The sequence below is a fragment of the Coenobita brevimanus genome, chromosome 95, assembly GCF_032717465.1.
Source record: "Coenobita brevimanus isolate Jiangsu-jjx chromosome 95, ASM3271746v2, whole genome shotgun sequence".
Lineage (NCBI taxonomy): Eukaryota > Metazoa > Arthropoda > Malacostraca > Decapoda > Coenobitidae > Coenobita > Coenobita brevimanus.
Genome location: NC_137048.1, coordinates 30,194,706 through 30,216,991, shown reverse-complemented (window position 1 = coordinate 30,216,991; position 22,286 = coordinate 30,194,706). Strand labels below are relative to the sequence as shown.

General features: G+C 43.5%; 1 protein-coding gene across 1 annotated transcript in view; it reads right to left on the bottom strand.

The window, feature by feature from the left end:
• The window catches only part of LOC145413275 (cell adhesion molecule Dscam2-like), a 700,221-nt gene that overhangs the window by 55,205 nt on the left and 622,730 nt on the right, over positions 1-22,286 (bottom strand). Inside the window, exons 11-14 of the mRNA XM_080283003.1 lie at positions 15,482-15,633; positions 15,130-15,240; positions 10,959-11,120; positions 9,627-9,908 (exon numbers count right to left, since the gene is read on the bottom strand). Coding sequence (XP_080139129.1) covers positions 9,627-9,908; positions 10,959-11,120; positions 15,130-15,240; positions 15,482-15,633 — 707 coding nt within the window. The remainder of the gene's footprint in view (positions 1-9,626; positions 9,909-10,958; positions 11,121-15,129; positions 15,241-15,481; positions 15,634-22,286) is intronic.

Sequence of the window (22,286 nt, the reverse complement as noted above, 5' to 3'; positions counted from 1 at the left end):
GGAAAACAAGAAAACAGTGCAAGATATTAAATACTCAAAAATAGGAGAGAAAGGAGAAAGGAAGAAAGAAATGGAAAGACAGAGAGACAATGAAACGGAAAACACACACACACACACACACACACACACACACACACACACACACACAAAGATGAACCTTAGATCAACCAGAATACTCAAAAGCAGAATCCATGTAAGAGAATCACGAACTTAAAAAACTTAACTTTGGAAAAAAAAAAAAATGGGGGGGAAAAGCACACGAAACAAGGTCACACACACACACACACACACACACACACACACACACACAGAAAAAAAGTGATGAAAATTAATAACACGGTCCTTTAACTTGAGCAATTTCGACATCAAACTTGAGAAGGCCTCTTTTTTTTTTTTTTTTTTTTTTTTTTTTTTTAGCCGCTACTTTGAGGCCTTTCTGATGTGGCAGGTTAATGACATGGGTTTTTAGGCGGTCTGGGACTGGGATAGGATGGGATTGGGAGACTCGCACTGGGTGGGATTGGGAGCCTTGGGATTTGGAGACTGCGTAGGACTGGGAGACTGAGATTGGGTGGGACTGGGAGGTTGGCAATGGGAGACAGGGCTGGGAGATGGGACTGGGAGATGGACTGGGGACTAGAACTGGAATCAGGACTGGGAGACCGGAAATGAGACTAAGGCTAAGGAATTAGGACTGGGAGATTGGAGTTAAGGGAATGGGATTGGGTGATTAGGACTGGGATTGGGACTGGGATTGGGGAATAGGGATTGGGACTGGAACTGGGAGACTGGGAATGAGAAGGGACTGGGAGACTGGGACTGGTAAAGCAAACTGGGAGATTGGATTAGGTGACTCTGACTGGGGATTGGGATTGGGGTTGGGAGACTGGGAATGAGAGACTGGGAATGGGAGACCGGGATTGACAGACCAGGATCAGGAGACTAAGATTGGGAGATTGAAACTGAGAGGCTGGGACGTGAGGATTAGGACTGGAAGACTGGAAATGGGATTGGGAGACTGTGGTTGGAGATTGTGAGACTGGGATTGGGATAAGGAGACTGGATTAGGGAGACTGAGATTGGGATTGGGAGAGTGAGATTAGGAGATTAGATTTGGGAGATTGGGATTAGGTTGCGATCGGGGCTAAAACGATGAGAGGGTAGGCTGAAAACTGATTTACTTTACGAGATTAGGATTAGGATTTGTGTGATTAAGAAGACAAGGATTTTTCAAGGATAAGGAAACAGACGTGTGGGGCCAGAGGGAAGGATATACAAACATGACTATTATTATTATTTTTTTCCCCACACTACGATACCTTGGATTAAGTTTCGATTTACGATACAGGTAACGCAGCGAGAGACCTATACCAAATATCTTGAATAATAAATAACAGTAGTAATAACGATAATAATAATAATAGTAATAATAATAATAATAATAATAATAATAATAATAATAATAATACAAGAGGCTCGTTAAGACAATCACTTTTAACTCCCAAGCTTCCTCTCTTTTACGACCAGCAGCAGTCAATGTTACATCCACGTCCCTAATTGTACTGCCGTGTGAACAAAGGGAAAACAAACTCGTCCAACAGTCTGACCGGCCCGAGAACCGAACTCGGGTCTTCCTAGTTCCGATCCATAAGTGCTAACCAACGCACCACCGCCTCTCAAGTCTATAACTGGGAGACTGGGTGTTATAACAGGGAGACTGGGTGGTATAACTGGAAGACTGGGTGGTATAACTGGAAGACTGGGTGGTATAACTGGAAGACTGGGTGGTATAACTAGGAGACTGGGTGATATAACTGGGAGACTGGGTAGTATAACTGGGAGACTGCGAGGTATGACTGGGAAACTGGGTGGTATAACTGGAAGACTGGGTGGTATAACTGGAAGACTGGGTGGTATAACTGGAAGACTGGGTGGTATAACTAGGACACTGGCTGATATAACTGGGAGACTGGGTAGTATAACTGGGGGACTGCGAAGTATGACTGGAAGACTGGGTGGTATAACTGGAAGACTGGCTGGCATAACAGGGAGACTGGATGGTATAACTGGAAGACTGGGTGGTATAACTGAAAGACCGGGTGGTATAACTGAAAGACCGGGTGGTATAACTGAACGACTGGCTGGTATAACTGAAAGACTGGCTGGTATAACAGGGAGACTGGGTGGTATAACTGGGAGGTATTTTCGTAACTGGGAGAGAGGAGCCCGCTTGTGAACTAGAGATAAATCCAGCATCATAAGTGGGTCTCTCTTCTTAATTGCTCCATGTTATTTTTGTCACTCCTTCTTTTCTCTCTCGCCAACACCTGACAATTAGGTAAGATTTTAGAGGAGTTATAGGAGATTTTAATTTCCAGACAACAGTTTTTGGTGTATATATATATTTTTTGGACACCTATCTATCTATCTATCTATCTACCTTCCTATCTATATTTCTATGTATCTATTTATATGTTTATGTAAGCGGATATTTTTATGGCACATTTATAGATCGAAGAATGTCTATCTATCTCTTTATCTATATGTTTATGTAGATATCTTTTTCATTTACTTATCTTCTTCTCTCACTTTCTCATTCCTCTTGATTTTTAACTCCTGTCTCACTTTTTAATCCACCCTCTCCCTCTCACTCTCAGTTTTAAAATTTCTCTTACTCACTTCATCTTTCCTTGATTTTAACTAATTTTTCCTCGGAATTTATTTCGCCTGTTCCTCACTTTCTAATATTTCACCCATTTTATTTTATTTTTATTTTCACCCAATTATCAACTCACCCTTCCCTCTCTTTCTCACCCTATCACCCAATTTTCAACCCTCTCTCTCTCTCTCTCTCTCTCTCTCTCTCTCACCTTCAACCTAGTTTTTAACACACCTTCCCCCAATTTCAGAGCCTCACAGTCCCTTCCTCCTCTTCCTTCCTCTCATCGATTTCCTTCTCTCTCTCTCTCTCTCTCTCTATTTTTACGAAGCAGGTCGAGTCCAATTAGTTGAGGGGGGGAGTCACGTTGTCCTGAACTCAGCACACCCCTGTCGCCAGTCCTCGCTTTTGTCAGTCTCTCTCTCTCTCTCTCTGCACACCCCTATCACCAGTCCTCGCATTTGTCACTTTTCTCACATTCTCTAGCAGTCCTTGTTTCTCTCTCTCTCTCTCTCTCTCAATCTGGTACAAGAATTTAGTCTTTACTGATTAATCCATGTTTTGAATACGAACATACCTTTTATTTCTCCTTTCAGATTTGGGGATACGATTTTTTTTTTTCTTTTTTTTTGGGGGGGACTCGAATTCACTTTTTATTTACTGAATCAGGAACACGAATTTATTTTTTTTATTTATTTTTTTTCATCCAAGTTCGGGACACGACTAAACTGTTTATCGAAGATGGGACTGTATTGTAATTTTATTTTATTTATTCAAGTTTGGAACACGACTTTTACCTACTGTTATGTTTTTTTTTTTTCAATTCTCTATTGCAATTTGAAGGTATTGTTTATTTATTTATTTATTTATTTATTTATCAACTCTTCAATGAGGAGGGGTAGATTGAGATGGTTTGGGCATGAGGAGGAGGATGGAGGATGACAATTTGGTGCAGAAGGCGAGAAGTGTAAACGTTGGGAGTAGAGTTTGAGACACAGATCGAAAAAACACCTGGGACGAGGTCACAGAGTGTGACCTCAGGGATAAGGGACTGAATAGGGAGGCTGCCAGAGATCGAGCAGCGTGGAGACAGGCCATTAGGTGAAGAAGGCCGACGCATGCAAGCATATTGGAGCCTTGATAAACGATATGACCATAGGACTTCCAATGGCAAAACCCCACTTTTACAATAATTATTTTTTGGGATAAGACTCAATAATTCATTCAGCGATTCATTTTTTATGCGTCGGCGATATATATATCTTTTCTTTTAACGTAGTCTCATTTAAATATTTGTAATCGTCTGTGAAGGTAATATTTTCATCATTATTATTATATTACTTTATCTCTGTCTTTTTGTCCATAATCTCTTCATATTTTATCATTTTTTCGGGCGATAATCCTGGCCCTTTTTCTCCAATTACACAATATATATTTCACTTTCTTCCCGCTACCTCGAGATTATTTATTTTTATTTTTAGCCTTTATGACGCCCCGTGTAGTGAAAAGGTTAATGAAGGCTGTATATACTTTCTCCGTATCGAAAAGGCCTCTCAAAAAGCTGAAGAGATTTGGCTGGAGACAGAAAGAGTAAAAATGATAAATAAGTCACCAGATGGATGTACTTGGTGGGATTTCCTTTAGACGGTATTATTAGTATTACACCCGCGCTAGCAATGAGGGAAAGGTTGTTAATCGGTGTGTGTGTGTGTGTGTGTGTGTGTGTGTGTGTGTGTGTGTGTGTGTGTGTGTGTGTGTGTGTGTGTGTGTGTGTGTGTGTGTGTGTGTGTCTAATCAATCTATTCTGTTTTCCTCTTGCGTTTTGTCTGCTCTCTTTAATTTTTCCTTCATTCTGACAGACCTGGAAAACGGTCTCCATTAACTCCCGCAAATGATGAAAACTAGTTAATATTTTCTGTGTATTAAACAGCACACGGTCATACACAGCTAATATATTTAACTGAAAGAGGTAATATTCAAAGCCCAATGCTAAACTTATCCTCAATTTTTTCATGCAAGTTTTATCTCTAGTTAGAAAAATCCCTCCACAGCTGAATAAAATCGTCTACTGATATATGAACAAAATGGGCATCGTAGTAAAAGGGTTGAATTTATAGGGGCATACCCTGATTAGATTCTAAGTCTATCCATCTATCTATAGCCAAACGCCTTAATCCCGTACGGGGTGCCACAAACAAATCGCCTCCATGTCGTCCTCTCCCCTGTCATTACGCTGTCCTTCCCCCAGCTCACATCCCCACTCTCTCGCATCTTCATCCCTTCATTAAAATCTGCAATTAATCACCGGCCTAATTACCTGCTCGGCCCGTCTAATTGTCCTAATTCACCTGTCCCTCATTTTCTTAAGTCTTTTAGCTTTCAGTCTCACGATGTATTTTTAAGATTATTTTTAGTATCATTAAATTAGTGCTTTATTCTTCATTAGTGGTTTATTTTACAAGCTCTTTAACACCATCTTTAGAGATTTATTTTATTATTATTATTATTATTATTATTACTCTTATTATCATTATTATTATTATTATTACTATTATTATTATCGTTATTATTATTATTATTATTATTATTATTATTATTATTATTATTATTACTACTACTACTACTACTACTACTACTACTACTAGAGTGTTTTATACTACTACTACTACTACTACTACTAGAGTGTTTTAATCCCCATTAGGGGTTTATTTATTTACGATCCCTTTCTTACATTATTATTTTTTGCTGTATTAACATTGTCTGGAGGTAAAAATAAAGATGAAATAAAAACACGTGAAGCAAAGAAAGGAAAACGGAAAGAGAATAAATGAAAGAGAAAAGGGAATCAAGAAAAAGAATGAAAGAGAGAAGTGAGATTATGAGAAAGAATGAAAGAGAGAAGAGAGATTAAGAGAAAGAATGAAAGAGAGAAGAGAGATTAAGAGAAAGAATGAAAGAGAGAATTGAGATTATGAGAAAGAATGAAAGAGAGAAGAGAGATTAAGAGAAAGAATAAGAATGAGAAGAGACATTAAGAGAAAGAATGAAAGAGAGAAGAGAGATTAAGAGAAAGAATGAAAGAGAGAAGAGAGATTAAGAGAAAGAATGAAAGAGAGAAGAGAGATTAAGAGAAAGAATGAAAGAGAGAAGAGAGATTAAGAGAAAGAATAAGAATGAGAAGAGACATTAAGAGAAAGAATGAAAGAGAGAAGAGAAATTAAGAGAAAAAAAAGAAAAAAAAAGAATTGAGAAAAAATTAGAGCTTAACCGTATATAATTTCTTAATATACTCGTCTTCACCTTAAATTAATTCTTATATTTATCTACTCTCCCTTATCTACTCTCCCTTCCTCCCATTCATTATTCAAATCTACTCCCCCTTATCTGTAACTACTCTCATCTTGACTTCATCTACTCTCCCTTTTTCCCTTCATTATTCAGATCTACTCTCCCTATCTCAACGTCATTATCTTTCTACTCTCCCTTCTCTCTAATCCAAGACCTTTATTACCTTTATCTACTTTAATTACTCTCACTATCTCTATCTACTCACCCTTATCTCTACTCCCTGACCTTCATTACATTTATCTATTATCTTTTATCTATTATCTTTATCTGCTCTCCCTTATCTACTGCCCCTTATCACCTTAGTCTGCTCCACCTCAGTATATTTTTCCTGGGCCTTAATTTATACCCGGTAATTTGTCTCTCTCCCAAGTTTTTAAATGTGAGAAGTTTATCACCTGACGGGCCTTGGATGACTTAGTGGATGAGGGGAGGGGAGGGGAGGAGAGGGAAGGGGAAAGGTAGGGGGGATGGATGAATGGGGGAGGAAGGGAGGGGAGGGGAGGGGAAAGGTAGGGGGAATGGATAAATGGGGGAGGAAGGGAGGGGAAGAGGGTGAAGGATGGATGGATGGATGGATGAGGAGGGGAAGAGGGTGAAGGATGGATGGATGGATGGATGAGGAGGGGATGTCGAGATGGATGGATGGATGGAGAGGGACAGGGAGAGTGAAAGGACAGGAGAACAAGGGAGAGAGGAAAGGAAGGGAGAGGGGCGGGAGGAGAGAAGGGGGGGGAAGGGAGAGGCAGAGGATGTGGGGAAGGGGGAAGAATGATGACCAAGGCTTGAACGCTCTCACTCCTTTTATCTCTCTCACTTTCTTTGATCACTCTTTAATTGTCTCACTTTTTGTCTCCCCCCCCCCCGAAATTCTTTCCCTGGTCTCATTACCTCCAATATTTTTACTTCATTTCATACTCTTATTTCCTAATTATCTCACATCCTTTAAATAATTCATAAGTAATTTTTATCCTACTTTGTGTATTTGAATTATCTAGTTTGTATCTCCCTAAATTTGTCTTCTCTCTAATTCCTTCGTATTCTCTTCCATATCTTTCTTTTCCAATTCCCTTCAAAATATCTTGCTTTTTTTATACTTTATCTCAGCCATATTCGCTCACTAATCTAAGTATTGGTATGAGATAATCAGTATATATGAGTTATTTGTAATTTTTAAATGATACATATACTTTAACTCCTACCGACAGGGGACAATATTAAATTATTTCCTTGTAAGTCCAACATCCTAATTCTACCTTAAGTCAAACACCCAAATTTTACCTTAGGAGTTACCTTTTAAACTGTAGGGTTAGTTACAGCCTTCATTACACCCGCTTACTGTAACCCGCCTCAAAGTTCATTACAGTCGTCCGGAGTAATAATAACAAAGACAATAATTATTATTACTACTACTGTCATTTCTCCATTTCATTTATAAACCATCAGTCTACCTATCTATGTACAATACTGCCCCTACAAAAGGACCTCCATGAGTTTCTGTGCCTACTAAGTAACGATCTGTCTTCCCCTGACACATGACCACCCTCTCTTACACTTTCTCCCACATTTCTCTCTCTCTCTTTCTCTCTTATTTTATATCTAATTCGGGCACAGAAATAATTTTAATCCAGTCCCTTAGCATGATTAAGTTTCTGGAATGTATGGAACAGTGAACCCCATAACTATGCAGAAACGAAATCATTACCTAATTCGTTCTTTTTAAAAAAATCAAGATAAATTAATATAGAGATGCCTGGACACATTCCATTTGAAAGACTGGAAGCCAAGAGCAGTAAAACAAAAGATAGATTTAAGATGACTTCCACTGTGTCCAGTTGTGGATATACGCCCGCCTGATGCTGTAGGTCACATGTGCTTCTTGTCACTTTCTTCTGCTGGCTAACTCTGAGAAAGGTTTGGTATGTTTCTCTGTCCACAGATTTTTTAAAAAATATATTTGAGAGGGAATGACGGACAGGCCCTGAGTGTGAAATGGGAGGGTGGAAGAGTAGGCGAATATTTTTGCCAGACCAAACAATAGAAGGGATAAACATGTGTAAAAAATAAGTCTGCAAATACAAGTAATCACATGAACATTCTTATCCACTTAAACATGAAACATTAGACGACAAATAAACATAGACACAAAGCTATATCTTATCTATTGTTTCTGGTTTAGCTATCATGCATAGACACACAGCAAAACAACACAAACATACCCAACCCCGTAACTCTTTGATCTACGTGTGAGTCGGTGATGTGCAGTGAAAGGGACACAGACAAATGCAAGTGTTCATTCACAGGGCTGAAAGACAATTAATTTGCAATGAGGGAAAAACAGGGTGGAAAGCGGAGAAAGAAGGAGGAAGGAGGAAGCGGAGGAGAAAGGGGTGAGGAGAAACGAGAAAAATGAAGAAAGGAATGGAGAAAAGTGGAAACGGAAGAAAGAGGAAAAAGTGGGACGGGCAGGGGGGTGAGGGTAAAGGGGGAGAAGAATTGGAGGGGGAGGAGGCGGAAGAAATGAAAGGTGAGATAGGAAGAAGGAACACAAAGAAAGCAAACGCCAACAGACCTGTTGTCCTTTCGAGGCTGTTTTTTATAAGGAAGGTTATGCCTAAGCAATTTTCCTATGGATTAAATGCAATGATAGAAAGCCAGAAAGAAAGATGGAAGGAAATGAAAAGGGAGGGGAAATAGGGATGGGGAATTGGGTTAAGTCTATAACTGACTAAACAATGCTTAGAGATGAATGGGAAATGAGAAAAGATGAAGAGGGTGGAAGGAGGGGAAACGGGTAGAAAGGGAAGAGAAAGAAAAGAGAGTGTATTTGTGTGAATGGTGTTTTGAGATGACAATAAGTGCTGACTGAACAGGTGTTGTGGATGCAGAGATGTATTTAAGGATAAGTGTTAAGGAGGTGTGGTGGGTGAGAGAGAAGTATCTTAGGATGACAATAAGTGCTGAATGATAAGAGGTGCAAAAGTGCTGAGATGACAAAAAATGCTGACTGACAAAAAGTGCTATAATAAGAGGTGCTCTGGGTGAGATAAATCAGTGCTATGGACGAGATAAGTGCTTTAGGATGTCAATAAATGTGCTATAGGTTGTCAATAAGTGCTGAGTGAGAACAGTAAGTGCCGACAGTGAGTGAGATAAAGTGCTGACGGTGCCTCGTGCCTGGGGTCCTGCAAGAAGACAAACAATCCAGTGAGTGAGTTAGTGCGGTGCGTTGGTGCGGTACGAGGTGGTGCGGTGCTAACGGTCACCAGGTCAGCAAATACGTTACCCCGCACGAGGAGCTGGGAGGTGTAGCGGACCTCACGTGCCGGGTTGCGCGCCACGCACGTGTAGTTGCCGGCGTGGTGAGGCTCTACGTGCGGCAGGACCAGGCTGGAGGAGAAAGACCCGTGCTGGCTGAGCTGCACATCATTCGTCGGAGTTAGGGGGCGGCCGTCACGCAACCATGTCAGGGACATTGGAGGGTCGCCCATCTGCACGGCACAGGTCACAGTCGTTCGCATCCCTTTGACCAGCGTCCCAAAGTCAAAGGGCTTGATGGCTGGCGGCACTGCAAGAGAGGTGGCGTCAGGGAGGAATAGGGAAATTATTTTAGTCTAGTTACCGTGGACTCTTAGCGTTGCGGAATGCGATGCGTTGGCGATGGGTGATGATGCCCAGCAGGTGTAGTTGCCGGCGTGTTGTGGCCTCAGCGTCTCTATCACCAACGCCAACACGAACTGTCCCAGAGGCGTAACCATGACCCCTGGCGTGTCTGTGGCAGGGTCGCCGTCGTGCAGCCAGGTGAGGGTCACGGGTGGGTCTCCCTGTACCACACATTGCACTGCCACCCTAGAGCCCGCAGACAGCGTCCCTCGCAGGTTGAACGGCGCAACCTGGGGCGGCTCTGTAACATGTTTGGGTCACCTCCACTGCACCAACACCCACTGTCCTGTCTTATTCTCACCAACACTGCACCAATATCCACTGCTTGCACTCTCAGACATCACCATTACGACAGACATATGTCACCTACACTGCAGCAACACCCATGGCCTGCACTCTTAAACCTCATCTTCACAGACAAGCACAAACATTTCATACAGCTGCCACAGCAGGACCATCGACATCAGTCAAATACCCATCATCATCATCATCAACAACATCATGACATTTTTTCCCACATAAGGATGGAGTGAGGTAAGTTCCAGAAACATGGAAAATTATAGTACAAAATTAGTATAAAACGTTTTAGAATGTCCTTAAACACAAAAATCTAGAAATAAAAATCGCTAAGAACAACCATTTTAGTCACAAGCAAATAATTCAGAACATGGACGGCTGTTCTACCCACACTCCTTTTACTTGAACTTGGCCTAAAACTGCCATATCTCCATCTTGAATTATGAACTGTAACAAGCAATTAGCTCTAGATTATGATGTCTGTCAGTCACGAAGAAGTGCGATGGAGAGAATGCAAAATCGTAGTATTTTTATCTGCCACTGAGATACAAGAAAAACTGAAAACACTGAGGTACTGTATTACGGAGGTCTTAACAAGGTAGAAAATTGTTTGCTTCTGTTCCCTGACTCACTGACAACCCTTAGTGGCAAAAAAGAAAAAAAATAAAGAAAATAAAAAGAAACCAAAAATCTGCAAATATTAAAGAAGATCGTAGTAAGGTGGAAATGTGATTTAATTCCACTGGCCGACTCACTAACAACCCTTACCGACATAAAGATCCGCAAATATGAAAGGTGGCCGAAGTAATGCAGAAAAATAAATTTTCGTTCCCTTAAAGACATTGAAAAAAAAATCTGTCATGATGAACGGGCGGTCGTTGTAAGGCAGAAAAAAAAAAAATCCGTTCCATAAAAGACGTAAACCAAATCTGTAAATAAGAAAGGCGGCCGTAGTAAGGTGGAAAACACAATTGAATTCCGTTCCTCCACTCACCGACAACTCTGAGGGGCATGGTTTGGGAGGACGCGTGACCTTGCTTGCTGGAGGCGGTGCAGGTGTAGTCGCCCTGATCTGCGTCGCGGCTCACCTGTGTAATGACCAGCTCGCCGTCCTTCGATACGCTCTGACGGCGGTTGATCGGCAGGTTGCGGCCGCCTGGAGGAGACAAGGTGTAGAATGAGAAAGATAGAATTAAAAACCACCTATACAGATCCTAAATTTACAGGTGTAGAGTGGGAATGGGTGAATTATGACCCACTTATGGAGATGTTAAGACTGGGAAGGCATATAAGATCTGGCCCGGCTTGAATTCTCTCCAGGTAGATGTGTGTGGTGTGAGAAGGGTAGGGTAAAAAGTGAGTGTGGCGAGAAGTGTAAGTTAAGCTGTGTAGGGTGTACGCTATAGGGTGAGGTGGTAATGTATGTTATGAAAAGGGAATTAAGGTAAGATGGGGTGAGATAAAAAGTGAGTATGTAATGAAAAGAGAAGTATAAGGTGTGGGGGTGAGATGCTGGAAGTGAGATGGGTGAGAAATAGGTAGGGTGTAAGGTGTGAATGGGGTAGAGTAAGAAGTGGACAGGGTGAGAAGTGTGAACTGCAGGGTGAGATGTATAAAACTACAGAGTGACAAGTGCTGGGAACAAGTCATTAGTGGGTAGGCTGCGACAGGAGTGAAGAGACATAGGGTGAAGGGTGAGGCAGGTATGAGGTGCTTGGTGTGACGGTGAAGGAAGGCTGACCTGGTGTAGGGTGAAGCAACAGGTGTATGTAGGGTGATGTAACAGGTGTATGTAGGGTGAAGCAACAAGTGTATGTAGGGTGAAGCAACAAGTGTATGTAGGGTGAAGCAACAAGTGTAAGTAGGGTGATGCAACAGGTGTATGTAGGGTGAAGCAACAGGTGTAAGTAGGGTGATGCAACAGGTGTATGTAGGGTGATGCAACAGGTGTACTGTATATTGGGTGAAGTAACAGGTGTATGTAGGGTGTACGAACAGTTGACGTAAGAGACACGTAGGATACTGGAAAGACACACAGGAAGGACACAGGGAAAAAAGAGAGACACAAGAAAGGCAAGAGAAGTACAAGGGAAGGACAAGGGAGTCAAAGGGAAGGACAAGGTAAAAAAAAAAAAAATAGAAAGGATATATAAAGATCAAGGCAGGGCACATAGCAAATCACATACACCATGAAAAACAAAAGAAAATAAACAGCAGAACAGAGGAGATGAGACAAAAATACGGAAATAAGAAGAGGAGAGACATATGAAGGCTACAGGACACATACATAATAAAAAAGGATACTGGAAGGATACACAAAAATCACAAACAGGAAGGACACTAGAATGGCAGACTGAGGACAAAGTGGGGACAGCAAGTACAGAGGAAAAGAGACGAAAATAAGGAAGAGAAGGAGGACACATGGACACGAAAAGGAAATAGGAACGATATATAAAACAAAAAAGACACAGGAAGGACACACACACGCAGGACACAGGCAGGACAGACTGAGGACAAAGTGAGGACGGCGTGGTGGGGAGCGTGAGGGAGGTGATTGAGGAGGGGAAGCCAGGTAAGGGCCAAGGCTAATGATATTAAGGAAGGGCAATAGGGCTCCTCTTATTGAAGCTTAATGATAGGGGGGATGGGTGGAGGGTGGAGAGAAGGTGGGGTGAATGGGATGGAGAGAAGGTGGGGTGGGTGGGATGGAGAGAAGTGGGGGAAAGGGAGTGGAGGGATAGAGTGAGAAGGGATGGAGGAAGGTAGAATGATGAGGGAGAGATGGAGGGAAGAAAGGACGGGGGAGGAAGATAGAGGGAGGGAGGGAGGGAAGGAAGAAATGACGGAGGGAGGGAGGGAGGGAGGGACGAAGAGATATAAGGAAGGAGGGAGAGGGGAAGAAGAGGTGGAGGGAAGGAGGGAAAGGGGAAGAAGAGATGGAGGGAAGGAAGAAGAGGTGAAGATGAGATGGAGGGAAGGAGGGAGGGGAGAAGAAAAGAAAGTAGAGGGAAGAGGAAGAAGAGATGGTGTGAAGAGATGGGGAGCGAGGGAAGAAGAGACGTAGGGAAGGTGGGAGAGAAGGAAAAGTGGAGGGATGGAGGGAGGGAAAGAGATGGTGTAAGGTAAGGAATAGAGCAAGAGAGATGAAGAGAAGAAGAGACTGTGGGAAGGAGGAAGGGAGAAAGATGAAGGAAGCAGAGGGGAAAGAATGAATAAAGAAGGGAGAAAAGACTGAGGGAAGGAGGAAGCGGGGGAAAGATGAAGGAAGAGAAAGGGGAAGAGTGAGAAAGAAAGGTAAGGTTGGAATGACAGAGGAAAGGAAGACGACGTAGGTGAGACGCAGGAATAGGAGAGAGAGAGAGAGAGAAAAAGAGAGAGAGAGAGAGGGGGGGGGGAAGGCGAAAACATCTGACATGATTCAATATAAATAAAATGGCAAGTTTCTCAATATTTTTTCATCTATCAACAAAAAAAAAAAAAGTGGACAGAAGAGAAACGGAATATACTGAAAAGAAAAAGGGAGATGGTATAACTTCTGAAAACATTTATAAAGAAGTCGAAAAATTTTGATTAAGTTACAGTCTTATAATTCTATGTTAAAGACTTTGTACTGTGAAGCTGTCAATACCATATCCTTCCTTCCTGATCAGACTCTCTCTCTCAATCTCTCTCTCTTTCTCTCTCATATTGGACGAGGAGGAGGAGGAGGAGGAGGAGGATAAGGGGATAGAGGAGAGAGGGAGGGAAGAGACAGAGAAAAGAGGAGGGAAGGGGGAAAAGGAGTGAGAAAAAAGAAGCAGGAGATGGAAAAGAAAGAGTGGCGAAACAAGGAAGAGGATGAGGACTGGGGAGAAGGAAAAGGAAGAATAAAGGGGTAGAGGGAACAGGAACAGAGAAGGGGGAGAAGGAAGAGGAGAGAAGGGGGAGAAGGAAGAGGAGAGAAGGGGGAGAAGGTAGAAGAGTGGGATAGAAGGAACAGAAAGAGAAGTGGGGGAGAAGGAAGAGGTAAAGGAAAAGGAGAAGAGGGGACAGAAAAGGAGAAAGGGGGGAGGGGAGGAAGGAAAAGGAGGAAGAGGAGTGGGGGAGAAGAAAAACGAGGAAGAGGAGAGAGGGAGAAGGAAAAGGAGGAAGAGGAATGGGGGAGAAGGAACATGACTATGAAGAGGAGTGGGGGAGAAGGAAGAGGAAGAGGAATGGGGAGAAGGACCAATTTCGGCTACCGTCTTCAGTAATAAGATTTAAGGTGAGCTAATCACGGCTTTCATACCTTATTGGATTAGCATTCTTCCAATCTTCCTTGCCACTTCTCCTCTTCTTCTCCCCTCTCCTCCTCTTCTCCCCTCTCCTCCTCTTCTCCCCTCTCCTCCTCTTCCCCCTTCTACTTACATTTCATTTCCCTTTCCTCTCTTCTCTCGTCCTCAACTATTCCCATTTTCTCTTCTCCTGTTTCCTTTCCTACCTCTCCTTTTCTGATCTTACTTCGTTACCATTTTCATTATTCCCCTTCCCCTCTCACCCATCTTCCTTCTCACATCTGTCTCCCTTCTACTTCTCTCTCCTTCCTTGTCCTCCTTCTCCTCCTCCTCTCCATCCTTATCAATTTTTCTCTTCTTCCTTCACTCTTACTTCCTCTACCGAGTCGTTGTGTTCCTCCTCTGATTTAACTATCTTTTTTCATTTCTCTCTCTCTCTCTCTTTCCTTTATTCCTCTGTCTATAATTCCATTCTTTAAAATAGCCTCTCCTTTCCCGACTCGTCATTTCCATCATCCTTTCCATTTTCACCCATCTCCATTCTTTTCTTACCTTCCTCTTCCATCTTTCCCATTTTCACTTTAATTATCCTATCTTCCTCCCTTCCCTATTCCTCGGTTTTCCTCTTGCAACCTCTTTCTCTCTTCCTTTTCCTTTACCTAGACTTTTCTATATTTACTTACCTGGAGATCTTAATTAGATTTACCTGGACAATTCATCTAATTATCCCCTACTTCTAATGAGAGAGAGAGAGAGAGAGAGAGAGAGAGAGAGAGAACTTTGACGAATACATAGCAGAAAAATCGAAACCATCTGAAAAACACGTAGTGGACATCGGGTTTTTCACTGTATTTCGCCAGCTGTCAATTATCTTCAGATGGAACAGGGAAGATGATGGAGGTTTCTGCTTACCTTTAGCCCAGGTGATGGAAGCAATGGGGAAGCCTGCCACTGGACATCGGACACTGAAGGTTTCCCCCGCCACGGCAGACATCGGCCCCATAGAACGGACGAGAGGCTGACCTGGAGAGAGGGAGGGGACGTTAGTGTGGGAAGAGTATTATTATTATTATTATTATTATTATTATTATTATTATTATTACTTGGTTAAAATAAGCTAATCCTTAATATGCGGGAAGTAGGCCTTAAAATGCACGTAACAGGCTAAAACAACCTTTGACATACACGAAACATTCTAAAACAAGTCATATAATACACGTAACAATCCTGACCAAGCACGTAAGAATACAAAAATCAGCCTTACCATAGACGTGCAGAGGGGCGGCATGCACGACGGAGGCTGCGGTGTTTGTGGCCGTGCACGAGTAGCTGCCCCCGTCCTCCACACGTACCCCCGTGATGTTGACGTGGCTTATCACCTGCCCGTGCACATTTACGTACTGCCCCACCACCAGCCTGCACGGGAGAGGGAGAGAAAGATGGATGCGAGTGTTAGTGATGGCGGTGGAAGGACGGATGATATGATAGATAGTTTCTTCTACGATAGATACTGTAAAAAAAATAAACATATTGCACACGCAGATATCTTGTGTGTGTGTGTGTGTGTGTGTGTGTGTGTGTGTGTGTGTGTGTGTGTGTGTGTGTGTGTGTGTGTGTGTGTGTGTGTGTGTGTGTGTGTGTGTGTGTGTGTTCATGTAGGATAATTCACTAATGAGGCCCTATAATAATTTAAATAGCTTTGTTATTAATAAATCGACTTAGATGAAAGCCGACAGTCATTTTCTTCATTTCATTAAAATCTATCCACAATCACACTCAAGTCTGAAAGGGACTCACTCAGCGTTTGTATATAATTATTCGTGGTGCTTCAGAATTGCAAATTTTCCGTGCAATTTGTCCTCCTACATGGCTGCATTCTCCCTCATAATGCTTCCTTTTAGCTCTCATAATGCTTCCTTTTAGCTCTCATAATGCTTCCTTTTAGCTCTCATAATGCTTCCTTTTAGCTCTCATAATGCTTCCTTTTAGCTTATTATAGGGCGAGGTACCTGTATGTTTTCAAGTCCTTTCACTTAAGATTTCCCCGCAACAAGGATAAAATCTTGAGTTACAAAAGGTGAATTAAAATAGCTCCTCTCTCTCTCTCTCTCTCTCTCATGCACTAGGGAGAGGGCAGTGTTTCCTTTCCGGTATATGTCACTTTATGTTTAAATGTCAGGGAGTTTCGCAAGTGCAGTATACAGTATATGATTGTCGTGCGTTGATATTTGTAAGTACTGCACGAAATTTTATTTACATCTATACGTTCATAATGGATATATTGGCGTTATTCTGGGGCCTCAAAGCAGTGAATCACCCTACACACACACACACACACACACACACACACACACACACATACACACACACAGGGTCTCAGGCCTTCTCTTTATTAAATGATGAATAACTGAAGTCAGAAGCTACCCGGATCATCCCTCCAATCTCTCGTAATCTCGGAGTGTACTAGTGTCAATTTTAACAAGAGGTAAAGTGAGTCAGGGCCTTTGTTTTATTCTCTCTCTCTCTCAATCTCAATCTCGGAGTGTACTAGTGTCAATTTTTACAACAGCTAAAGCGAGTGAAGGATTTTGTTTTATGCGGAAGTTTGATATATTTTCGCGTACAAATCTCTCTCTCTCTCCTATCATTTCCTTCCTTCTTCTCTCTTTTTTTCTCCCTCTTTTCCTCTCTCTCCACTCGCCCCGTCCGATAAAAGAGAGTGAGTGTCGCTATCTTACATCATGATCTTTATCAGTACTAGACTGGACCGGTTACTGCCCCATTACGGTGGTGTACTGGCGCTCTCTCTCTCTCTCTCTCTCTCTCTCCTCTACTGGCTTTCAGTCTTTCCTCTTGTTTCTTTCGCTATACCTCTCATATTCTCTCTCTCTCTCTCTCCCTCTCTCTTCCACTGGCTTTCATTCTTTCCTCTTGTTTCTTTCCCTATACCTCTCATATTCTCTCTCTCTCTCTCTCTTCCACTGACTTTCATTCTTTCCTCTTGTTTCTTTCCCTATACCTCTCATATTCTCTCTCTCTCTCTCTCTCTCTCTCTCTCTCTCTCTCTCTTCCACTGACTTTCATTCTTTCCTCTTGTTTCTTTCCCTATAGCTCTCATATTCTCTCTCTCTCTCTCTCTCTCTCTCTCTCTCTCTCTTCCACTGACTTTCATTCTTTCCTCTTGTTTCTTTCTCTATACCTCTCATATTCTCTCTCTCTCTCAACTTAGATGTAATATGAAGCACTGGTGAAGTCAAAATAAAAACGGAAATATATGACCTCTTCTCAGGACCATTTTTCAGGACCAATCTCTTCTTGGTCTTCATAAGGAAAACTTGCATATAATCGGTATGTTGTTGATGCTGCTGTTGTTGTTCTTGTTACTGTTGTTGTTGTTGTTCTTGTTGCTGTTGTTCTTGTTCTTGTTATTTTTGCTGTTGTTCTTGTTGCTGCTACCCCAGGATGATCTGAAACGTGAACTCGGTGGACTCCGGGATTGAGCTACATTTCTCCTGCAGTCCACCATCCTCCTGCTGGGGGATAGGGAAGTAGCTGAGGGACGTTTGTGCAATCAGGCAGTTGAGTCGCCTGCTTATATCGACGCCACCACGTGACGGCCTCCATGTCCGCGCCCATGTACGTATGTTTATAGAAGGACACACCATCAGTACCCACTTTAAACGTCCACTATGACTTATGTTAATTTTCCTAACTCTGGCACAGGCATACTGGAAGGCGAACGCGGTAACCACTGAGTCACCGCGGCTCCAGCAAGATAAAAGAGACTCCGGTACATAAATCCTGTAGCCAGACATTCAGAAAAACGAATGGTTACATCTACATGAATGAAAAAATAACCTACCCAAATACATCCTTCTCTCTCTCTGCCATACACCCTCGCCATACATCATACACCACTCCATACTGTATATATAAAAGGGTCGTATTCTCGATGACGCTGGAGTCTCGTTGCACCGTTTTCCTAGCGATTTATTACGTATATTACACGTTCAGATTCTCTCTCATGTTTTTAGATATTTATTACGAGTATCGACATGGTTTGCTTCAGTAACGTAAATAAGGATTAAAAAAAAGGGCAAAATGCAAAATTAATCGCTGAGGAAGATGCGCAACGAGGTGTCTTATGCCACCTTAATTTCGGCTTTGAGAGGGACAGTCATGGCAAGAAGTTCGCCTATTGTTGCACTTAGGACATTCTCTCTCTCTCTCTCTCTCTCTCTCTCTCTCTCTCTCTCACACACACACACACACACACACACACAACGCTTCAAACCCCTGCGTCTGTTTGCGTATACGGGAGGGGTCCGTGTGAGGGATACGGCTGACTGGGCCTACAAACTCCCACGTCAGCTCACCCGTATCCCGGACAAGTTGGAGGCCAGACTGAGATGCTGTGCCGTACCTCCCTCTTCCGACACAGACTGGGATGCTGTGTCGTACCTCCCTCTTCCGACACAGACTAGGATGCTGTGTTGTACCTCCCTCTTCCGACACAGACTAGGATGCTGTGTCGTACCTCCCTCTTCCGACACAGCTCATCCGACACCAATCACAGTGTCAAGTGGGTTTGTTTCAGTGCCATTATATACCCTCTTTCCTAGGGATTTACAGACTGCGAGAAGCATGTATCTTCTCAAAGTCTGACGAATACTTAGCGGAAAAATCGAAACAATATGAAACACGCACTGGTGGAGATAAGGTTTTCACTGTGTTTCGTCTACTGTCAATTTTCTTCAGACGGGACTGTACACTCGCTCCTAAAAATATCCGAAAACAGGTGACTCATGGGTTTACAATGAGCGGTGGTGGTGGTGGTGGAATGCGGTGTGTGGTGGTGGTGGTGGTGGTGGAATGTAGTGTTTGGTGGTGGTGGTGGAATGCAGTGTGTGGTGGTGGTGGAATGCAGTGTGTGGTGGTGGTGGAATGCAGTGTGTGGTGGTGGTGGTGGAATGCGGTGTGTGGTGGTGGTGGAATGCAGTGTGTGGTGGTGGTGGTGGTGGTGGAATGCAGTGTGTGGTGGTGGTGGTGGAATGCAGTGTGTGGTATTGGTGGTGGTGGTGGTGGAATGCAGTGTGTGGTATTGGTGGTGGTGGTGGTGGAATGCAGTGTGTGGTGGTGGTGGTGGTGGTGGAATGCTGTGTGTGGTGGTGGTGGTGGAATGCTGTGTGTGGTGGTGGTGGTGGAATGCAGTGTGTGGTGGTGGTGGTGGAATGCGGTGTGTGGTGGTGGTGGAATGCAGTGTGTGGTGGTGGTGGTGGAATGCAGTGTGTGGTGGTGGTGGTGGAATGCAGTGTGTGGTGGTGGTGGAATGCAGTGTGTGGTGGTGGTGGTGGAATGCAGTGGTGGTGGTGGAATGCAGTGGTGGTGGTGGTGGTGGAATGCAGTGTGTGGTGGTGGTGGTGGAAAGCAGTGGTGGTGGTGGTGGTGGAATGCAGTGTGTGATGGTGGTGGTGGAATGCAGTGTGTGGTGGTGGTGGTGGAATGCAGTGTGTGGTGGTGGTGGTGGAATGCAGTGTGTGGTGGTGGTGGTGGAATGCAGTGTGTGGTGGTGGTGGAATGCAGTGTGTGGTGGTGGTGGTGGAATGCAGTGGTGGTGGTGGTGGTGGAATGCAGTGGTGGTGGTGGAATGCAGTGTGTGATGGTGGTGGTGGAATGCGGTGTGTGGTGGTGGTGGAATGCGGTGTGTGGTGGTGGTGGAATGCAGTGTGTGGTGGTGGTGGTGGTGGAATGCAGTGTGTGATGGTGGTGGTGGAATGCGGTGTGTGGTGGTGGTGGAATGCAGTGTGTGGTGGTGGTGGTGGAATGCGGTGTGTGGTGGTGGTGGAATGCAGTGTGTGTTGGTGGTGGTGGAATGCGGTGTGTGGTGGTGGTGGAATGCAGTGTGTGATGGTGGTGGTGGAATGCGGTGTGTGGTGGTGGTGGTGGTGGTGGAATGCAGTGGGTGGTGGTGGTGATGGTGGAATGCAGTGGGTGGTGGTGGTGGTGGTGGAATGCAGTGGGTGGTATTGGTGGTGGAATGTAGCGTGTGGTGGTAGTGGTGATGGTGGAATGCAGTGTGTGGTGGTGGAGGTGGACTAAAATCCATGGTTAATACGGCGAGTGATAATGGAGAGAGTTAATCGTGGAATAAATACGGCAGGTAGAAACGGCGAGAGTAAATTCACTGGAAAATACGGAATGGGGAAATGGTGAGAGTAAATACGGTGGCTAATAAGGCGTGATAATACTGAGAAATACTGATAAAATACTGAAAAAATGCTGAGAAATACTGAAATAATACTGAGAATTACTGAAGCATAATGAGGATATACTGAAACACTGAAAATACAATGAGAAATACTGAGAAATGATAAGAAAATAGAAATACTGAAGAAGTGAATAATACCGATATAATACGGAGAAATTATGAGAAAATACTGACAAAATACTGAGAAATACCAATAAATACTGAGATAATATTGAGCAATGCTGAGAAATGCGGAGATATACAGAAAAGAATTATATACTGAGAAAATACTAAAAAATACTGAGAAATAAGAAGAAATACTAAGAATAATGTGACCCAGGTTCATTCGGTAGATAATACGGTGTGAGGTTACGGTGAGTCTACTGTGAATTAAATCGGTAATAGTGTGAGTAAATTCGGTTGACCAATGAAGAGTGATATGATGTTAACAGTATACTTAGTTGAGGATGATACGATGTAAACCAAGCAGACTAATGCACAAGGAGTAGGAGTATCCTGTGAGGCTAATTCGGTGAGGTGGAGTGGAGGTGTGAGGTGGAAGTGAGGAGTAGAGGATTGAGTAAAAGACAGGAGTGGAGGCGTGAGGTGGAAGAGAGGAATGGAGGTGTGGGATGGAAGAGAGGAGTGGAGGTGTGAGGTGGAAGAGTGGAGGTGCTAGGTGGAAAAGGGAGTGGAGGTGTGAGGTGGAAGACAGGAGTGGAGGTATGATGTAAATGATGCAAGCGAGAAACGTATGTGGTAAATAGAACAGTGAGAGTTACCTGTGACTCTAAGATGGTGGGGAGAAGAGTGGAGAGGGAACTGGAATGAGTAGATGGTATGAGGAAGTACGAGGAGGAGGAGGAGGAGGAGGAGGAGGAGGAGGAGGAAGACAGGCACTGAATTATGAGGCTCTTAATATGGAGAAGGAGGCTATGCAGGTAAACTACAGCTAATGAGGTCAGGCGAGAACTGGAGGACCAGGTAAGGTAAGAGAGAATAATACACAGAGGGAGAGGGAGTAAAGAGAAGGAGAAGACTAGTACTGAGAAGGAATGGGAGTAAACCATGAAACTAATACGACTAATATACAGTTAATACGGGAAGAAGGACCATGTGAGGCTAACTGAGTAGTAAAAGGTGTGAGGAGTGAGGAATGGAGTGAGTGTAGGAGGGAAATGGAGTGAGTGTAGGAGGTAAATGGAGTGAGTGTAGGAGTGAGGGAAATGGAGTGAGTGTAGGCGAGGTAAATGGAGTCAGTGTAGGCGAGGTGAATGGAGTGTATGAGGGGGAGGACGGGCCTTGAGTGACGGGGCTGTGATGGCTTGAAGAGGGGACCAGGCCTCATCCCCACCCCAACACAACACCAGCTTAATAACACGAAGGGGAGGAGGGAGGAGGCAAGAGATAGGGGGGAGAAGGAGAGAAGAAGTAAGAGAGAGGGGGAAGAAGGAAGTAAAGTGGGGAAGAGGAAGTGTGATGAAAGGGAGGAAGGATAGGGAACGATGTAAAGGTGAGACAACGGATTAAAAAGAGAAGGAATGGGGAAGCATTTAGTGGGGGTGGGGGAAGGAAAGGGATGGGGAAGAAAAATGGGGGTGGGGAAAAGGAAAGGAAGAGAAAGGAGTAGAGGGAAAGGGAAGAATGAGAGACTGGAGTGAATGAAAAGAATGGGAAGGATGAAAGGGGGTGGGGAGAGAAGAGGGAAAGGATGGAGGAGAGAAAGGGAATGATCAAAGGGAAGTGGGACAGGAGGAGAGGAAGAAAAAAGAAAGACGGAAAGGAAAGGATGAGAAGGAAGAGGAAAAAAAGAGGGGAAGGA